Source organism: Bos indicus, chromosome 12, assembly GCF_029378745.1.
Source record: "Bos indicus isolate NIAB-ARS_2022 breed Sahiwal x Tharparkar chromosome 12, NIAB-ARS_B.indTharparkar_mat_pri_1.0, whole genome shotgun sequence".
NCBI classification, from domain to species: Eukaryota; Metazoa; Chordata; class Mammalia; order Artiodactyla; family Bovidae; genus Bos; species Bos indicus.
The window spans coordinates 1,643,415-1,665,580 of NC_091771.1; the positions used below are offsets into that span (position 1 = coordinate 1,643,415).

General features: G+C 37.9%; 1 protein-coding gene across 2 annotated transcripts in view; it reads right to left on the bottom strand.

The window, feature by feature from the left end:
• Positions 1 to 22,166, bottom strand: part of TDRD3 (tudor domain containing 3) — a 226,341-nt gene that overhangs the window by 83,503 nt on the left and 120,672 nt on the right. For both annotated transcript variants that reach the window (XM_070799977.1, XM_070799976.1), the window contains one exon: positions 2,992 to 3,132. In XM_070799977.1, coding sequence (XP_070656078.1) covers positions 2,992 to 3,132 — 141 coding nt within the window. The remainder of the gene's footprint in view (positions 1 to 2,991; positions 3,133 to 22,166) is intronic.

Below are 22,166 nucleotides of genomic sequence, written 5' to 3' on the forward strand. Positions count from 1 at the left end.
TTTAACCAAAAACACTCTTAAGAATCAATACATATCCAACCTTGGTATAACTTATTCTACCTTTCTTGTTAACCTGATTGGCAGTTAACCAAACTCTCATTCAAGGTGCTGGCAGGTCCATGCCCTGACAACTTTAGGAAAAAACCTTCCTTGCCTCTCCTAGTTTGTGTTGTTTACTGGCAGTTTTTGGCTTTCCTTAGTTTATAGATGCATCATTCCAGTCACACAGCCATCTTCTCACTGTGCGTCTTCATGTCAACTTTTCTCTGTATGTGTCTGCCTCTGTGTCTAAATCTCCCCTCTTTATACAGGTTAAATTAGTGTCATTTTGGCTTACGGCTCATCCTAATGGCCTCTTTTTAACTTGGTATTTCTGTAAAGATTCTATTTCCAGAGAAAGGCAGTCACACTTTAAGGTACTGGTGGTCAAGACTTCAATCTATCTTGTTAGGGGTAGGTGGGGTTGGGACACGATTCAACCTATAAAATCATCTATTGTCAAAAATATTTTAAAGAAACTATCCACTGACACCCCAAATCAAGTCTTTTTTTTCAATTGCTGAAATTAAAGAACTGAAAACCATGCAACAGGCAAAAGCACTGGGTACCTGATCATCAGAATTTCAAACTGTCTTTTTGATTATTCTCCTTCATTCTTAAATGACAGTTTTTATGAATAGAATTATAGATGAAGAGTTTTTCTTTCAGTACTTTCAATGTATCACCCCACTGCTTCCTTGCCTTCATAGGTTTTAATGAAAAACTGGCCATTTATTGAGGATCCCTTGTATTTGATGAGTTACTTCTCTCTCACCACTTTCAAGATATCCTGTCTCTACCTTTCAACAACTAGATTATGTGTCTTGGTGTGTCTCTGCATTTATCCTATAGGAGACCACTGAGCTTCTGAGATTTGTAGATTTCATCAAATTTGGTAATGGGGGGGGCATTAGTTCCTCAAATACTTTTCCTATTCCTTTTTCTTTTCAATTGAGACTCCTGTAATGTATATCCTGGTATATTTGATGATGCCTCATAGATCCCTTAGGCTCTACTTTTCTTCATTCTTCTCTCTTTCTCATCTTAGACTGGGTAATTTCAATTGCTCTCTATTAAAGCTCAGTAATTCTTTCTTCTGCCTGCTCTTGTCTGATGTTGAACCTAAGAAAATGTTTTATTTCTACTACCGTACTTTCTAGTTCAAGAAATTCTATTTTCTTTTTTTATAATTTACCTTTATTGATATATCCTCATATATCATCCATATATTGTTCTCCTGATTTCTTTGAGCTCTTTGTCAATGGTTCCCTTCAGACCTGTATTTCTAAGACAGTTAATTTAAGGTCCTTTTTTTTTTTAACAAGTTCAATGCCTGGGTTTCTTCAGGGATAGTTTCTTTCAATTTCTTTTTCCTATGAATGGGTCATACTTTCTGTTTTTTGGTATGCTTTATAATTTTCTGCTGAGAACTGAAAATTCTGAATACTGTACTGGTGGCAATTTTGGAAATCAACTTCTCCCTCCTCCTCAGAGACTGATGTTGTTTCTTGATGAAGACTGCAGTTATAAGTTTGTTTAGTAACTGTTCCAAACTTTTTTGGTAAGGATTCTATTCTTTATGATCTGTGATCACTGGAGTCTTTGTTCCATTATCTCCGTAATCAGCCAGTGACCAGCCTCTTTCTTTATCCATCACCACTCTGTATGCTGCAAGAGTTTGACTTGACTCCAAAGTTGTAAAATAGTTGCTTCAGACATTTGTCAGCTTAATAGTTGTTTTGACGGAGGAGACAATTCCTAGAACTTTCCATTTTGCCATCTTTGTGATATCACTCCCTTCTTATGCTTTTAATCTTCAAAATAATCTGAAACTGCTGGTCTTTAGTGTTCTATGGCAAGACAGTCCCAAAAAATGGTTCTCAATGAACTCAAGTTAAAGCACTTCTTGAGTAAGAAACAGTGTCTTTTTCAACTTGTTATATCCACTCAAACCTGAAAACTGACTTTTTTTTTTTTTACAATGAGATGGTCATGTTCTCAAGGAAGCAATAGTCTAGCTGTTATAAACTCATTCTCCTTAGCTAGTGATTGATTTAGGAATGGATACATAACCTAGTCCTAGTCAATGAACGACAGATGGAATTTACTGGAGATTTCAAAAATTATTTTCTTATCTCATAAAACACCCACACACAGAGAAATGTCCCCTTTCATTCCTGCCTTTGAACTTTGTGCATGAAGATTTAACACACAGAGAATCCTGTAACGCAGAGAAGAAAGCCAAGAAACTAGAGCGATGCCTACCAGAGTTCCAACATTGTTATACTGCTTAATTTGCCAATCTTTATAACCATCCAGATCCAGATTTCTTGTTATATGAGATGACAAATCCTATTATTTAAGCTAATCTTAGAACTCTCTAGACAAAATCACCCAAGGTCATTCAAGCTGGAAAGGTAGAGGAAAATGAATTCGTCAGTTCCCTTATATCTGAAGACACTGTGGCATACCCAACAACATCTGACTTCCCATTTATCTTAAAAATCTAGTAATATTTTGCAATTGAATCTATAATATAAATTTACTGTTTCAACATACTTTCCACAAAGAACAAAACAAAATGACTTCAGATAAATTCTGAGAAAAGATGCAGGAAAGGAGAGGAAAGGGCAGATAACTATGCTTTTGATGCATCATCTTTTAGAATATCATTTCCATTGAACGTTTTCTGTATAATTCGATGACTTTTTATCAGTCCATTTCAAAAGACATCATTCACACATTAGAAAGTTAAGTAAATTTTACTTAAGTAATTATTTTTCAAATAACCCAAATTTTCCACGAATTAATGGAATCCTTAGTGAAAGTCGTCTTATACTTGTAACACTGTCTATAATATACTAAAAAAGTTAGTGGTGGTTCCGAGAATTTAAAAACAAGACTATTAAAGCAAAAAAGACGCGAACTTAATGGTTGGTTCTTCAGTCTTACCAGTTCTCTATAGACACCTTCATGTTTTCCCTCTGATTTGTTTGCCTTTTCTTTCTGTAAAATTTCCCTATTTCGGTTACCAGCAGCATTCATGTTGAGATTACTTCTAGCACCACCACCACCGCCTCCAAATGTCTTGGTCTTCAGATAAGAGAAAGATAAAATAAATATAAATAAACAGCATTTTAAAAAGCTCTAAAGTCTAAGTTATCACTAAAAACATCTTGGCAAAACTGAAATAGTTAAGTTTCCTAATTATGTTTAACAGGAAAAAAATGAAATGTTAACTAATTCTTTCTAAACATCTACTAGTCATAATCTCATCTTTCCACAAGTCCAGGGAATTAGAAAAATTATATGATTATAATATTTACATCTTCAAGGAAAATCATTAGAACAAACTTAAGTAGACAGCAATATAGAAAATAATCCAAGTATTATGGATATGAGATGTCAAAAATTATTCCAGTAAAATACTTGACTGATACCATGACATGCGTGTTACAGGTCCAGCTACATGTCAAGGCTTTCTTTAGCAAGGTCATGGTGGAGAGATCTGACAGAATGTGGTCCACTGGAGAAGGGAATGGCAAACCACTTCAGTATTCTTGCCTTGAAACCCCATGAACAGTATGAAAAGGCAAAATGATAGGATACTGAAAGAGGAACTCCCCAGGTCAGTAGGTGCCCAATATGCTACTGGAGATCAGTGGGAAAATAACTCCAGAAAGAATGAAGGGATGGAGTCAAAGCAAAAAGAATAACCAGCTGTGGATGTGACTGGTGATAGAAGCAAGGTCCGATGCTGTAAAGAGCAATATTGCATAGGAACCTGGAATGTCAGGTCCATGAATCAAGGCAAAATGGAAGTGGTCAAACAAGAGATGGCAAGAGTAAATGTTGACATTCTAGGAATCAGCAAACTCAAAAGCACTGGAATGGGTGAATTTAACTCAGATGACCATTATATCTACTACTGCGGACAGGAATCCCTCAGAAGAAATGGAGTAGCCATCATGGTCAACAAAATAGTCCAAAATGCAGTACTTGGATACAATCTCAAAAACGACAGAATGATCTCTGTTCATTTCAAAGGTGAACCATTCAATATCACAGTAATCCAAGTGTATGCCCCAAACAGTAATGCTGAGGAAGCTGCGGTTGAACGGTTGTATGAACACCTACAAGACCTTTTAGAACTAACACCCAAAAAAGATGTCCTTTTCATTATAGGGGACTGGAATGCAAAAGTAGGAAGTCAAGAAACACCTGGAGTAACAGGCAAATTTGGCCTTGGAATATGGAATGAAGCAGGGCAAAGACTAATAGAGTTTTGCCAAGAAAATGCACTGGTTATAACAAACACCCTCTTCCAACAACACAAGAGAAGACTCTACACATGGACATCACCAGATGGTCAACACCGAAATCAGATTGATTATATTCTTTGCAGCCAAAGATGGAGAAGCTCTATACAATCAACAAAAACAAGACCAGGAGCTGACTGTGGCTCAGATCATGAACTCCTTATTGCCAAATTCAGACTGAAATTGAAGAAAGTAGGGAAAACCACTAGACCATTCAGGTACGACCTAAATCAAATCCCTTATGATTATACAGTGGAAGTGAGAAATAGATTTAAGGGCCTAGATCTGATAGATAGAGTGCCTGATGAACTATGGACTGAGGTTCGTGACATTGTACAGGAGACAGGGATTAAGACCATCCCCATGGAAAAGAAATACAAAAAAGCAAAATGGATGTCTGGGGAGGCCTTACAAATAGCTGTGAAAAGAAGAGAAGTGAAAAGCAAAGGAGAAAAGGAAAGATAAAAGCATCTGAATGCAGAGTTCCAAAGAATAGAAAGAAGAGATAAGAAAGCCTTCCTCAGTGATCAGTGCAAAGAAATAGAGGAAAACAATAGAATGGGAAAGACTAAAGATCTTTTCAAGAAAATTAGAGATACCAAGGGGACATTTCATGCAAAGATGGGCTCGATAAAGGACAGAAATGGTATGGACCTAACAGAAGAAGAAAATATTAAGAAGAGGTGGCAAGAATAAACAGAAGAACTGTACAAAAAAGAGCTTCACGACCAAGATAATCATGATGGTGTAATCACTGACTAGAGCCAGACATCCTGGAATGTGAAGTCAAGTGGGCCTTAGAAAGCATCACTATGAACAAAGCTAGTGGAGGTGATGGAATTCCAGTTGAGCTATTTCAAATCGGAGAGATGATGCTGTGAAAGTGCTGCACTCAATATGCCAACAAATTTGGAAAACTCAGCAGTGGCCACAGGACTGGAAAAGGTCAGTTTTCATTGCAATCCCAAAGAAAGGCAATGCCAAAGAACACTCAAACTACCACACAATTGCACTCATCTCACACGCTAAAGTAATGGGCAAAATTCTCCAAGCCAGGCTTCAGCAACATGTGAACCGTGAACTTCCAGATGTTCAAGCTGGTTTTCGAAAAGGCAGAGGAACCAGAGATCAAATCGCCAACATCCGCTGGATCATGGAAAAAGCAAGAGAGTTCCAGAAAAACATCTATTTCTGCTTTATTGACTATGTCAAAGCCTTTGACTGTGTGCATCACAATAAACTGTGGAAAATTCTGAAAGAGATGGGAATACCAGACCACCTGACCTGCCTCTTGAGAAATCTGTTGCAGGTCAGGAAGCAAGTTAGAACTGGACATGGAACAACAGACTGGTTCCAAATAGGAAAAGGAGTACGTCAAGGCTGTATATTGTCACCCTGCTTATTTAACTTATACGCAGGGTACATCATGAGAAATGCTGGACTGGAAGAAGCACAAGCTGGAATCAAGATTGCCAGGAGAAATATGAATAACCTCAGATATGCAGATGACACCACCCTTATGGCAGAAAGTGAAGAGGAACTAAAAAGCCTCTTGAAAGTGAAAGTGGAGAGTGAAAAAGTTGGCTTAAAGCTCAACATTCAGAAAATGAAGATCATGGCATCCGGTCCCATCACTTCATGGGAAATAGATGGGGAAACAGTGGAAACAGTGACAGACTTTATTTTTGGGGGCTCCAAAATCACTGCAGATGGTGACTACAGCCATGAAATTAAAAGACGCTTACTCCTCGGAAGAAAAGTTATGACCAACCTAGATAGCATATTCAAAAGCAGAGACATTACTTTGCCAACAAAGGTCCGTCTAGTCAAGGCTATAGTTTTTCCTGTGGTCATGTATGGATGTGAGAGTTGGACTGTGAAGAAGGCTGAGTGCCGAAGAATTGATGTTTTTGAACTGTGGTGTTGGAGAAGACTCTTGAGAGTCCCTTGGACTGCAAGGAGATCCAACCAGTCCATTCTGAATGAGATCAGCCCTGGGATTTCTTTGGAAGGAATGATGCTAAAGCTGAAACTCCAGTACTTTGGCTACCTCATGTGAAGAGTGGACTCATTGGAAAAGACTCTGATGCTGGGAGGGATTAGGGACAGGAGGAGAAGGGAACGACAGGATGAGATGGCTGGATGGCATCACCAACTCGATGGACACGACTCTGAGTGAACTCCGGGAGTTGGTGATGGACAGGCAGGCCTGGCGTGCTGTGATTCATGGGGTCGCAAAGAGTCGGACATGACTGAACGACTGAACTGAAACCTATTTAAGAATTAGTTACATTACACCCATGATCCAGTAACAAGAATAATATTCCATATTCTATAATCGAAGAATGTAAACAAATAATACAAATTTTAATACTGGATTAAAAGTCTCATTACTAATTTATTATCTATATTAATTGCATAGTATGCTATATCTTGGGGGCTTCCCAGATGACACAAGTGGTAAAGAATCAGCCTGCCAATGCAGAAGAGGAAGGGAAGATCCCTGGGTCAGGAAGATATCCTGGAGAAGGAAATGGCAACCCACTCCAGTATTTCCTGCCTGGGAAATCTCATGGGCAGAGGAGCCTGGCAGGCTACAGTCCTTGGGGTCACAAAGAGTCAGACACGACTGACCATGCATACACTGTACCATGCTATACCTTATCAACTATGTATAAAACTTTCAAAGTCCTAGTTCTTATTTTTCTGACATTTGAAAAATTCTTTGTGTAATTAAATTTGAATTTGATCTCATTTCTGTTTTATCAAAACCACTGTGGAAAGATTAGAACACTGGTTTAGAAAGACACAATTTCATGATTGAAAAGCACCTCACGGTTGTTATTTGTACAATATCAAATTATGCATCTGGTTATATAATATCTTTATAGTTTTCTAACAAATCTAATAAAAGTAGAAGCCAACACTTGATTTTTATTAGGGATAACCAGTAATATTTTTAAAGTGTCTTACAATGATTACAATAAGAAAACATTTCAGATATACATTTAATTAAGACTGACAAATTAATTTGAATCATATGAAAATATAAAGAAATAAAACCTGAAAAACAGAAAAATGATGTGGTATGATCATCAATGGACAACACATAAATATCTCTATTAGGTAGTTGATACATCACAATATTTAAATTTAACTCAAATCAAAATTAAAACCACAACTTCAGAGATTCATTACTGGATTAATTCAATTTTTGTTACCTGCAATCCAGCAAAAAAAAAAAAGATTTCAAATGTCTTGACAGTCCTTATTTATGCTACCATAGGAAAAATATGAGTTTATATTAATGTTATACAAAGTTTATCAGACTGAGAAACAATGTAATATAGTTAAGAATACAGGCTTCAGTTCAATTCAGTTGCTCCGTCATGTCCAACTCTTTGCAACCCCATGGACTACAGGACATCAGGTTTCCATGTCCATCATCAACTCCTGGAGCTTTCTCCAACTCATGTCCATTGAATCGGTGATGCCATCCAACCATCTCATCCTCTGTCACCCCTTCTCCTGCCTTCAATCTTTCCCAGAATCAGGGTCTTTTCCAATGAGTCAGGTCTTTGCATCAGGTGGACAAAGTATTGGAGTTTCAGCTTTAGCATCAGTCCTTCCAATGAACATTCAGGACTGATTTCCTTTAGGATGGACTGGTTTGACTTCCTTGCAGTCCAAGGGACTCTCAAAGAGTCTTCTCCAATACCACAGTTCAAAAGCATTAATTCTTCAGTGCTCAACTTTCTTTATAGTCAAACTCTCACATCCATACATGACCAATGGAAAAACCATAGTTCTGACTAGATGAACCTTTGTTGACAAAGTAATGTCTCTGCTTTTAACATAATGGCAACCCACTCCAGTGTTCTTGCCTGGAAAATCCTAGGGACGGTGGAGCCTGGTGGGCTGCCGTCTGTGGGGTCGCACAGAGTTGGACATGACTAAAGTGACTTAATAGTAGTAGTAGTAGTAGTAGTAGTAGTAGTAGTAGTAGGTTGGTCATAGCTTTTCTTCCAGGGAGTAAGCGTCTTTTAATTCATGGCTACAGTCACCATTTGCAGTGATTTTGGAGCCCAAGAAAATAAAGTTTCTCACTGTTTCCACTGTTTCCCCATCTATTTCCCATGAAGTGATGGGATCAGATGCCACGATCTTCATTTTCTGAATGTTGAGTTTTAGGCTAACTTTTTCACTCTCCTCTTTCACTTTCATCAAGAGGCTCTTCAGTTGCTCTTCACTTTCTGCCATAAGAGTGGTGTCATCTGCATAACTGAGGTTATTGATATTTCTCCCAGCAATCTTGATCCCAGCTTGTGCTTCATCCAGCCTGGCATTTCACATGATGTACTCTGCATATAAGTTAAATAAGCAGGGTGACAATATACAGCCTTGACATATCCTTTCCCAATTTGGAACCAGTCCGTTGTTCCATATCCAGTTCTAACTGTTGCTTCTTGACCTGCATACAGATTTCTCAAGAGGCAGGGAAAGTGGTCTGGTATTCCATCTCTTTCAGAATTTTCTCCAGTTTGTTGTGATCTAGTGTCATAGACTTTGGTGTAATCAATAAAGCAGAAGTAGATGTTTTTCTGGTATTCTCTTGCTTTTTCTATGATCCAACGGATGTGGGCAATTTGATCGCTGGTTCCTCTGCCTTTTCTAAATCCAGGTTGAACATCTGGAAGTTCACAGTTCACGTACTGTTGACCTGGCTCAGAGGATTTTGAGCATTACTTTGCCAGCATGTGAGATGAATACAATTGTGTGGATGTTTGAACATTCTTTGGCATCGCCCTTCTTTGGGACTGGAATGAAAACTGACCTTTTTCCAGTCCTGTGGCCACTGCTGAGTTTTCCAAATTTGCTGGCATATTGAGTGCAGCACTTTCACAACCTCATCTTTTAGGATTTGAAATAGATCAACTGGAATTCCATCCACTAGCTTTGTTCACAGTGATGCTTCCTAAGGCTCACTTGACTTCACACTCCAGGATGTCTGGCTCTAGATCAGACCATCATGGTTGTTGGGGTCATGAAGATCTTTTTTCTATTCTTCTGTGTTATTCTTGTTACCTCTTATTAATATCTTCTGCTTCTGTTAGGTCCATACCATTTCTGTCTTTTATCTGCCCATCTTTGCATGAAATGTTGCCTTGGTATCTCTAATTTTCTTGAAGAGATCTCTAGTCTTTCCCATTCTATTGTTTTCCTCTATTTAAATCTCTGCTGAGCCACTTCCTAGTTCCAGCCCTCAGACATTTAACTTAACTTCTCCTTTCCATAAGCTTTGGGTTTCTCATCCTTAAAACAGGAACAAGAGAATTTCCTGCTGGTCCAGTGGTTAAGTCTCCACGCTTCCACTGCACAAAGCACAGATTCGATTCCTTGTCAGGAACTAAGATCCCACATGTCACACTACACTGTCAACAAAAAAACCTACCTCACTGCGATATTGGGAGGATTATCTTCTGGAGACATTTCTTTATTATTTTCTTTCCATTTTATGGATTAAGGAACAAGATAAACAGCATTTTCAGAACTACTTTTCATTGCTGTAAAATAGTTGTTCCTCACTAAACATACAAATATCTAAAGACATCACAACATAAACATTACCCATAAGGTAAGTGATGTGAGTCAGGCATCTGTGAGATCATCATGACCATGAAACCTAAGTGGGCCTTAATGCAGTCTAGCAATCATACTACATTTTCCTAGACCATTTACCTCCCAATCTTCCCAACCACTATTTCACATGTCTCCTAGCTCCTCAAACTTCAAACATCTTCTCCCTCATTGTGACTGTATGACCATGCTTACTTCCTCACTGGAAAAACTAAAATAATCATTAAAGAACTTACACAGATTTTTACCACATCAACCTACTCACTAATATCTGTACATCTACAGTTTATCTTACCACCATCTATACAGAATGTGAAGAGAATGCACAACTTCCCTAACTCTACATTAATTTTCAAGCTACATCTTACAGAACGTTTCAACAACCTTTGATACATTCAATACGCCACACTCCATGATATAATTTCTGTATTCTCTTGTTTAATTCCTATCTTACTGGTCACACCTTGGCTGGTTCAACTTCTTTCATTCAACTGGTAAGGTTAAAATGCTAAAGGATTTGTTCCTTATACTTTTCCCTTCCTTTCAGCTCCTATTCCCTTGGGGATCACATGTGACCTCATGATTTTAAATATCATTCATATGCATTTCACTCTCAAATGCACACATCCATCCCAAAGTTCACCTTTTACCTCTTCTCTGTCTCGCTGCCTATTAGACATTACCAGGTGGATGCCTGAAAGGCACCTCAGTATTAACATGTTCAAAACAAAACACCCTATTCAAACCCTGTCTTTTCCAATTCAAAGTAAGCAACTCTAACCTGCTAATTTTTCAGGGCAAAATCCTTGAAGTCTTTTGTAACACCTCTTCTTACAAGCTGTGTATTTAATCTCTCAGAAATTCTGATGGTTGTATTTTTCAAAATACCTGAATCTGAACAATTTACACTACCTATACACCTGCCATCACTACCAAAACTTTTCCTCCCCCTGGATTATTTCAATAATTCCCTAACTTGTATGATTCCCATCTTCCCTTTCTGAACACAACAGCCAGATTAGACTTTCTAAATGTAGGTCTGCTGATATACTGATATGCTGACAACCCTCCAAAGGCTCCTCATTTCTTTCTGAAAGTCTTTAAGATGGCTTACAGGGCCCTTCATAAGCTGACCTCCATTATCACTCCTGATTTTATATTCTAGAATTTGTCCCTCTGCTTTCTCTGCTTCTACTAGTCACTGTGCTATTCTTTCAACATAAACTCCTGCTTTAGAGCCTTTGCAGTAGCTTTTCCTTCTCCCTGGAGCACTCTTCTCAGATCATGTCACTAATTCTTACTGCCTTAGATTCTTGACACAAATTTCACCATCTTGAAGCCTAATCAAATTACTATATTTAAGGCTGAAATTTGTAATTTACTTATTTACTATGTTTATATTATTTACTGTCCTTACTAGAATATAAACTATATAAAATTTGAAAGAATTCTCAATTTCTGACCATCCTATTTTATTTTTATTATTTCCACAGTCCAGTAATTTATTTTAAATTTGAGTAATTTCAAATTCCACAAACAAAACTACTGAAGAACAGCAATATTTTGCTTGAATTCTTTCTTCTGTACATTCAGTGATCTAAAACACCACAATATCCAACATACACAAACTTCAGGGAAGAGTTAATAAATACACACAGATTGGAATCATGGTGCTCTTTGCTCTGAATGGAATGGTCCCACAGAAAAAGCAGAGGATACAACACAACGTAAGGCCACCTCTTACACATGAAGTGAGCAAAAACACACTTCTATATGTGTAATGAGGAAACCTGCATAGGTTAGAGGGCCTTTTATGCCCACTTGAAAGTCAGACAATTTGTCTGTAATGCATTTTTCAAACAATTTGGAGAGCACTGTGATCCCATGTAGGATATGCTCATTCAGTTCAGATCAGTTCAGTCCAGTCGCTCAGTCATTGTTTCCACTGTTTCCCTGTCTATTTCCCATGAAGTGATGGGACCAGATGCTATGATCTTAGTTTTCTGAATGTTGAGTTTTAAGCCAACTTTTTCACTCTCCTCTTTCACTTTCATCAAGAGGCTTTTTAGTTCCTCTTCACTTTCTGCCATAAGGGTGGTGTCATCTGCATATCTGAGGTTATTGATGTTTCTCCATTACTACCCTGTAAATAAATTCTTCAGTACCATTTTTCTAGATTCCGTTTATATGTGTTGGAATACAATATTTATCTTTATCTTTCTGACTTACTTCACTCTGTATTATAGGTTCTAGGTTCATTCACCTCATCAGAACTGACTCAAATGTGTTCCTTTTTATGGCTGAGTGATAGTCCATTGTGGATATATACCAAAACTTCTTTATCCATTCATCTGTCGATGGCCATCTAGGTTATTTCCATTTTCCAGCTATTGTAAATAGTGCTGCAATGAGCAATGGGATACATTTGTCCTTTTCAATTTTGGTTTCCTCAGGGTATATCCTTAGGAGTAGGATTGCTGGGTCATCTGGTGGTTTTATTCCTAGTTTTTTAAGGAATATCCATACCATCTTCCATAGTGGCTGTATCAATTTACACCAGCAGTGCAAGAGGGCTTCCTTTTCTCCACACCCTCTCTAGCACTTATTGTTTGTAGACTTTTTGATGATGGTGATCCTGGCTGCTGAGAGGTAGTTTGATTTGCATTTCTCTAATAATGAGTGATGCTGAGCATCTTCTCATGTGTTTGTTAGCCATCTGTATGTCTTCCTTGGAGAAATGTCTGTTTAGGTCTTTTCCCCACTTTTTGATTAGCTTGTTTTCCTTGTATTAACTTGTATGAGCTGATTATATATCCTTGAAATTAATCCCTTGTCAGTTGTTTCATTTGCTATTATTTTCTCCCATTCTGAGGGTTGTCTTTTCACCTGGCTTATAGTTTCCTTTGCCGTGCAAAAGCTTTTAAGTTTAATCAGGTCCCACTTGTATACTTTTGTTTTTATTTCCGTTACTCTAGGAGGTGGGTCATAGAGGATCTTGTTTTGATTTATGTCACTGAGTGTTCTGCCTTTGTTTTCCTCAGAGAGCTTTATAGTTTCTGGTCTTACATTTAGGTCTTTAATCTGTTTTGAGTTAATTTTTGTGTATGGTGTTTGGAAGTGTTCTAATTTCATTCTTTTACATGGAGCTGTACAGTTTTCCCAGCACCATTTATTGAAGAGGCTATCTTTGCCCCATTGTATATTCTTGCCTCCTTTGTCAAAATTAAGATACCCATAATTGCATGGGTTTATTTCTAGGCTTTCTATCTTGTTCCATTGGTCTATATTTCTGTTTTTGTGCCAGTACCATACTGTCTTGATGACTGTAGTTTTGTAGTATAATCTGAAGTCATGAAGGTTGATTCCTCCAGCTCCATTCTTCTTTCTCAAGACTGCTTTGGCAATTCAGGATCTTTCGTGTTTCCATATGAATTGTGAAATTTTTTGTTCTAGTTCTGTGAAAAATGCCATTGGTAATATGATAGGGATCACACTGAATCTGTAGATTGTGTTTGGTTAGTATAGTCATTTTCAAAATACTGATTCTTCCTACCCAGGAACATGGACTATCTCTCCATGTGTTTATTTTATCTTTGATTTCTTTCAACAGTGGCTTATAATTTTCTGTGTACAGCTCTTTTGTCTCCTTAGGTAAGTTTATTCCTATTTAATTCTTTTTATTGCAATGGTGAATAGGATTGATTCCTTAATTTCTCTTTCTGACTTTTCATTGTTAGTATATAGAAATGCAAATGATTTTTGTGTATTGATTTTGTATCCTGCAACATTGCTCAATCCACTGATTAGCTCTAGTAATTTTCTGATACTATCTTTAGGGTTTTCTGTGTATAGTATCATGTCATCTGCAAACAGTTAGAGCTTTACTTCTTTTCCAATCTGGATTCCTTTTCTTTCTTTTTCTTCTCTGATTGCTATAGCTAGGACTTCCAGAACTATGTTGAATAATAGTGGGGAAAGTGGGCACCCTTGTCTTGTTCCTGATCTTAGGGGGAATACTTTCAGTTTTTCACAATTGAGAACAATGTTTGCTGTAGGCTTATCATATATGGCCTTTACTATGTTGAGGTAGGTTCCTTCTATGCCCATTTTTTGAAGAGTTTTAATCATAAATAGATGCTGAATTTTGTCAAAGGCTTTTTCTGCATCCACTGAGATTATTGTATGGTTTTTATCTTTCAGTTTGTTAATATGGTGTATCACATTGATTGATTTGCATATATTGAAGAATATTTGCATCCCTGGAATAAACCAAACTTGATCATGGTATATGAGCTTTTTAATGTGTTGCTGAATTCTGTTTGCTAAAATTTTGCTGAGAAATTTTGCATGTATGTTCATCAGTGATATTGGCCTGTAGTTTTCTTTTTTGTGTGTTGTCCTTGTTGGTATCAGGGTGATGGTGGCCTTGCAGAATGAGTTTGGAAGTGTTCCTTCCTCTGAAATTTTTTGAAAGAGTTTTAGAAGGATAGGCATTAGCTTTTCTTGAAATGTTTGACAGAATTCTCCTGCAAAGTCATCTGGTCCTGGGCTTTTGCTTCTTGGGAGATTTTTGATCACAGCTTTAATTTCAGTGCTTGTAATTGGGTTGTTTATAATTTTTATTTCTTCCTGGTTCAGTCTTGGAAGATTGAACTTTTCTAAGAATCTGTCCATTTCTTCCAGATTATCCATTTTATTGCCATATAGTTGTTCAAAATAGTCTCTTATAATCCTTTGTATTTCTACATTGTCTATCATTTCTGGATTGTTGTAACCTCTACTTTTTCATTTCTAATTTTGTTGATTTGATTCTTCTCTCTTTTTTTTCTTGATAAGTCTGGCTAAAGGTTTGTCAATTTTATCTTCTCAAAGAACCAGCTTTTAGTTTTATTAATCTTTACTATTGTTTCTTTCATTTCTTTTTCATTTATTTCTGCTCAGATCTTTATGATTTCTTTCCTTCTAACAATTATGGGAGGGTTTTGTTCTCCTTTTTCCAGTTGTTTTTGGTGTAAAGTTAGGTTGTCTATTCGATGTTTTTCTTGCTTCTTGAGGTAGCACTGCATTGCTATAAATGTCCCTCTTAGAACTGCTCTTGCTGTATCCCATAGGTTTTGAGTTGTTGTGTTTTCATTGTCATTTGTTTCTAGAAATTTTTTGATTTCTCTTTTGATTTCTTCAGTAACCTGTTGGCTAATTAGAAACATGTTGTTTAATCTCCATGTGTTTGTGTTTCTTACAGTTTTTTTTTTTCTTGTAATTGATATCTAGTCTCATAGCATTGCGGTCGGAGAAGATGCTTGATACAATTACAATTTTCTTAAATTTACTGAGGTTTGATTTGTTACCCAAGAAATAGTATATCCTGGAGAATGTTTCATGTGCACTTGAGAAGAAGATGTATTCTGCATTGGAATGGAATGTCCTGAAGATATCAATGAGATCCATCTCATCTAATATATCATTTAAGACTTATTTTGTTTTGATGATCCTTGTTTCCTTATTTTGTTTTGATGATCTGTCCATTGGTGTGAGTGGGGTGTTAACGTCTCCTGTTATTATTGTGTTACTGTCAATTTCTCCTTTTACATCTGTTAGTGTTTGTCTTACGTATTGACGTGCTCCTATGCTGGGTGCACAGATATTTGTAATTGTTATGTCTTCCTCTTGGATTGATCCCTTGATCATTATGTGATGTCCTTCCTTATGTCTTATAGTATCCTTTATTTTAAGGTCTATTTTGTCTGATATGAGGATTGCTACTCCAGCTTTCTTTTGCTTCCCATTTGCACTGAATATATTTTTCAATCCTCTTATTTTCAGTCTTTATGTGTCTTTAGGTCTAAAGTGGGTTTCTTGTAAACAGCATATATATGGGTCTTATTTTTGTATCCATTCAGCCAGTCTGTGTCTTTTGGTTGGCACATTTAATCCATTTACATTCAAAGTAATTATTGATATATATGTTCCTATTGCCATTTTCTCAATTGTTTGGGGTGGATTTTGTAGATCTTTTTTCTTCTCTTGTATTTATTGACTATATAAGCTGGTTTAACATTTGTTGTAAAGCTGGTTTGGTGGTACTGAATTCTCTTAACTTTTGCTTGTCTGAAAAGCTTTTTATTTCTCCATTAATTTTGAATGTGACCCTTTCCGGGTACAGTAATCATGGTTGTAGATTTTTCCCTTTCAGTACTTTAAATATATCCTGCCATTCCCTTCTGGCCTGTAGAGTTTCTACTGAAAGATCAGCGTAGGGGTTTCCCTTGTATGTTACTTGTTGCTTTTCCCATGATGCTTTTAATATTCTTACTTTGTGATTATCTTTGTTAGTTTGATTAGTATGTGTCCTGGAGTGTTTCTCCTTGGGTTTGTCCTCTATTGGACTCCTTTTGCCTCTTGGACTTGATTAACGATCTCCTTTTCCATGTTGGGGAAATTTTTAACTATGATCTCTTCAAAAATTTTCTCATACACTTTCTTTTTCTCTTCTTATTCTGGGACCCCTGTAATTCAAATATTGGTGCATTTGATATTGTCTCAGAGGTCTCTAGACTATCCTCAGTTCTTTTCTTTTTACTTTATTCTGCTCTTCAGAAGTTATTTCCAACATTTTATCATCTAGCTCACTAATTTGTTCTTCTGCTTCAGATATTCTGGTATTGATTCCTTCTAGAGTATTTTTAATTTCAGTAATTGTGTTGTTTGTCTCTGTATGCTAATTCTTTAATACTTCTAGGTCTTTGTTAATTAATTCTTGCATTTTTTCCATTTTGTTTTCAAGGTTTTTGATCATTTTTACTATCATTATTCTGAATTCTTTTTCAGGTAGTTTGCTTATTTCCTCTTCATTTATTTGGACTTCTGTGTTTCTAGTTTGCTTCTTCATTTGTGTAGTAGTTCTCTTTTTATTTTATTTTTTTTAACTTGTTGTGATTGAGGTCTCCTTTTCCCAGGCTTCAAGGTTGAATTCTTTCTTCCTTTTGGTTTCCGCCCTCCTAAGGTTGTTCCAATGGTTTGTGAAAGTTTCCTATAGGGTGATATTTGTGCAGAGTTTTTGTTTCTTTTTCCTCTCATGGGCAAAGCTGAGTGAGGTGGTAATTCTGTCCGCTAATGATTGGGTTTGTATTTTTGTTTGTTGTTTAGATGAGGCATCCTGCACAGGGTGCTACTGGTGTTTGGGTGATGCCAGGTTTTGTATTCAAGTGGTTTCCTTTGTGTGAATACTCACTTTTTGATACTCCCTAAGATTAGTTCTCTGGTAGTCTCCGGTTTTGCAGTCAGTGCTCCCACTCCAAAGTCTCAAGGCTTGATCTCTGGCCAGGAACGAACATTTCACAAGTGGTTTGTTATGGCATTGAGATTAAAACAAATATCCAAAAATGAGAAACCAAAGATGAATCCCAGACAAATGGCAGCTATAAAATCAGACAAATAATAATTTAAAAAATGGAATATATTCATATACACCCATGAGCAAAGTCAATACAGTCCAACAAAAATAAAGTACAGTAGACTGACCTGGTGAACAAAGGAAATAAAAATTATATTTACCAGTTAAGAACAAAACTAACTAAAGCACAAACTGGAAAACAAAACTAAAGCAAGGTGCCAAGTGGGGAATAAAGCAATGAAAACAAAACTAACAAATATGTTGAGAGGAAAGGAAAGAAAGAAAAGAAAGAAAGAATAGATATGAAAAGTTAAATAAAGGTAAATGAAGAAGATTTATATACATTAAAGACTAACTGCAAGGTGAAAAGAAAAGCAGGAAAGGCAAACAAAGGAATAAATGTAGAAAGAATATAATAGGTTTAAAAAATTTTAAATTAAAAAAGAGATAAGGGAAAAAAAAAAAAAACAGACGATGAAAGAAAAAGGGGGAAAAAAAAAAAAAAGGAAAACTCCTCAGAACTGCAAAAGCCCAATGGAGAGGCAGAGATTTATCACAACAATAAAAAATGTGACTGAGAAAAACAAAAAAAAAGCTCAAAAGTTTAATTAGATTTCACAGTGCCAATAAAATTGACAACTGCAACAGAGGGGTAAAAAGAAGGGAAAAAAAGAAAAAAAATCCAAAAGAATCTACAAAACAAGTCAAAACATAAGAAAAATAAATGTTTTCTTGAGTCACTGCTCAAGAGTTCTTTCCCTTGCAGGGAATTACAGTCCACCTCACCTCCCTAGCATGTCCTCCAACACTCTGCTGATCTCTGGACCTACTGTGGGGCAGCTCAGATTCTAATCTGGTCCTACTTCTGTGTGTTCTTGCTTGCAATGTCCACAAGTTTCAGAACTAGTGCGATTTCTTTTGTGGGAGCTCTCAATGACCTTTTATAAAGACACAGAATCTGCCTAGCTGATCATGTAGATTTAATCTGAGCTTGTAGAGCTGGTGAGAAGGTTTTAGGTCTTCTTCCTTAACCACACTGCCCCTGGGTTTCAATTGTGGTTTTATTTTCACCTGTGCATATGGGTCATCCACTGGGGTTTGCTCCAGAGGACTTGGGTTTGCCCCTGTGAAAGCCAAGTGTGGAGGTGGTGCAGCTGTTTGGGTCGCAGGGGTTCTGGCAGCACCAGGTACTCAAGGGGGTTGGCGGCTAGGGCAGCAGGAAATACAGAACTCTAGAAGGGTATTGCAACCAGTACTGGCCAATACGCTCCAGTATTCTTCGCTGGAGAACTCCCTGCTCCCTGACAGAGAAGCCTGGCAGGCCAGTCTATAGGGTCACAAACAGCCCAGACATGACAGAAGCGACCCTGCATGCATAGACGCAAGACATTTTTTGCCTGTAGCAGCTCTGCTCCGTGACAGTTGAGCATGAAGGTGGCTCAGCCGCTTGGCTTGTGGGGACCCTGGCAGCGCTAAGTGTGCAGGGACACAGACTGCCTCCACTGCAGGAGTTATGGCCCTGTCAGAGTCTTTTTTCAAGCCTCTTGTAGCTGGTGATCAGTAGGCCTCTTCGGCCAGTCTTTCTCTATAGCTCCAGCTGTTCAGGCACTTACAGGGCTCCCTTGCCTGGGGTCCTTCTCTGTTATTCGGCACGTCAGACACATAGAGAGGCCTCCCTGGCTGGGGTCTTACTCTGTAAATCAGTGTGCCAGGCACTTAAAGTGACACCCTGGGTCAGGTGCTACTCTATAGTTTGGCACATCAATCACTTAAAGGGCACCCCCGGTGGGGTCCTACTCTGTAGATCAATCCATCAGTCAGTTAAAGGAGCACCCTGAGTGGGGTCCTACTCTGTAGATCAATCCATCAGTCAGTTAAAGGAGCACTCTGGGTAGGGTCCTACACTGTAGATCAGCACATCAGTCAGTTAAAGTGGCACCTCGGGTAGGGTCCTACTCTGTAGATCAATCCATCAGTCAGTTAAAGGAGCACCCTGGGTGGGGTCCTACAATGTAGTTCAGTGCGTCAGGCGTTTGGTGGGCCAGCCTCTCTATTGTTCAGCTGCCAATGCTGGCATGTGGAGAAAGAGAGGCTATGGTGATGACTCCAGCCCCTACACATAACTCAGCAGTATCCCTTGCTTCCATGGCTGCCTGGCTTTCCTCCACAGGCATTTCCCACCACAATCTCCTCCCTCACATCCCCTCAATCTGTCTCTCTGCAGTCAACAGCAACCCTCACCCTGGCTGCTCCACAATCCCTAAACTCCAGCTGCCAGCAGCTGTGCCTTCCAGGGGACCTGCATCCCTGTCCATGTTAATGTATGGCCGAGGCAAGGACTGTTTGATCTCATTCCATTTAGGCTGTCACAGATCACCTGCCTCACTCTCAGCCTTAAATGTTTCTCCTCTGACTCAGACAAGTGCCCTGATGTGGAGATCGGACCCCTGCTTCAGTCCCCCCTCCCACTGAGGGCAGGTCCAGTCCTACTAACACTCCTGTTTTTCCCCCTAGTTCCTTCATCCTACTGAGTTTTGTGTGGTTCTATATATTCTTTTCTGTTGGTCAGGTACTCATGTCTGCTCTCAGCTGGTGTTCTGCATGCACTTCTGTGTCTGAAGGTGTATTCCTGATGTATCCGTGGAGAGAGATGTGCTCCACGTCCACCCACTCCTCTGCCATCTTGTTCTCCTCCTCTGACCATCCTATTTTAAACTGCACTCCCCCACCCCCCAACACCTCTGACCAACCAACATCTTCCTAACTGCCCATCCTACTTTACTTTTGCCCATGGCACTTATCAACTTCTAACCTACCATATAATTTACATACTTATTACTATGCCAATCTGTTTAGCTTACTAAAAGGTAAGCTTGATAAAGGCAGAAATCTTTTGTATATTTAATCATTGTTTAAACCAAGGCATTTAAGATAACTCCCTGGCATATTACATGTTCTCAAAAAAAAATTTATTGAATGAAGGACTAAAGGAAGAAAGGAACGAGAAACATCACTTGGTCATCTGCAGTAGATTCCACCAAACCCACATTAAGTGGTTAAATAGATGAACATAAAATATCTTTCCAAGAAAATTACACTGTTATATAATTTTGCTTTTCAGACACTCATTAAGTATGAATATGTGTATACTCATCTATATAGAAAGATACATAGACATAAATATAATCTTCTACTGTAATATATGTAGGTTAGTCCCAGAATTGTCACTGGTAACCTTGGGCACGTTCTTACAGTTTTGAGCCTCCAATCAACTCTTACATATCAACTGAAAAGTTCAAACTCTGCTTTAGAAAACTATGATTCTTTATTTACAAATACTTATGGGAAAATAAAATGTGATCAATTATTACTTTAAAAAATTAAGCCTATTACCATATATTAACTACAGTCCAGTAAATAGACATAAAACAAAATTTTGGGAAGAAAGTTTGAGAAAAATGTAAATCAAAATAACACCTTTGTTACAATCATTAAGAAATTGACATAGTCTCAATATCCTCTTCTGAAACTCCATAATTTTAACAGTTTTGGGGAAAGGAATAAATACATTTTATGCTAACTGGATAAAATGAATTAATTTCAGAGATATTAAAGTAAATTTTAAACGTGCCTTAGAATAGATAAAACACTGAGGAATAGCAATAGTCACATCGAAGGCTTTTAGCAAAAGAAGGAGGAAAGCAAGGCAACCACTCCAGTATTCTTGCCTGGAGAATCCCCATGGACAGAGGAGCCTCGGGGGCTATAGTCCATGGAATCACAAAGAGTTAGACATGACTGAGAGACTAAGCATAGTACAGCAAAGGAATATTGAGCCTGGCAGGCTGCAGTCTATAGGGTCGCACAGAGTTGGACCTGACTGAAGTGACCTGACAACCTAACACTGTAACTGAGGCTGTGAAACTATAACTAGGGATCTCGGATCCTCTGCATTATTCCAGCACTGTTCCTTAGTTAGGATATGGCTGTGATCTTATGCTTACGATGTCTGACTTCTACCCTAGTTCAACATTAACTTAGCTTAGCTTGCTGAATGAAGAAAACTGTTGGTGCTTACTGAGACTGAAGATTAGTTAGTTGTTCTGTAAACCTTACCCTTGTTCCTTATTCTCCAGAAATAGTTAACCAAAGATTTATGACTTAGATAATGTTCCAATCACAAGACTTGACAGCTACTTGGAATTGTGCGATCAAGACAATCATCTCTGAAAATAGAAGACAGCCCCCTCCCTATGAGCACCGTAGCCCTTTCCTCTTTCCCCTATGTAATCTCCAAGCAAAATCTGGCAAGTTGGGAGCTGGCTTTTTGGAACATACTCCCACCTTTCTCCTCAGAATTGCCAGCCTCCTCAGTAAAGCCATATTTCCTTTTAACCAACACTCTCAGTATTGGATTATTGAATGATAAGCAGCTGAACAGGAATTCAGTAACAGTATCATTATCTGTGCCATGTAGTATCCTAACTGTTTTAAATATTAGCAATTTTAATTCTTACAGTAAACATATGAAGTGGGTACTACTGCTATCATCTTTTCATAGATAAATAAAATATGGTACAAAATTTAAGTAATCTATCCAAGTTCTCAACAGTATATGCTTCTAGGCTGTCTGATTCCAGAATCCTTGCTCTTGTCCCACTGGTATCATCTTTTCATAGATAAAAGAATATGGTATAAAATTTAAGTAATCTATCCAATGATGCTGAAGCTGAAACTCCAGTACTTCGGCCACCTCAAAGAGTTGACTCATTGGAAAA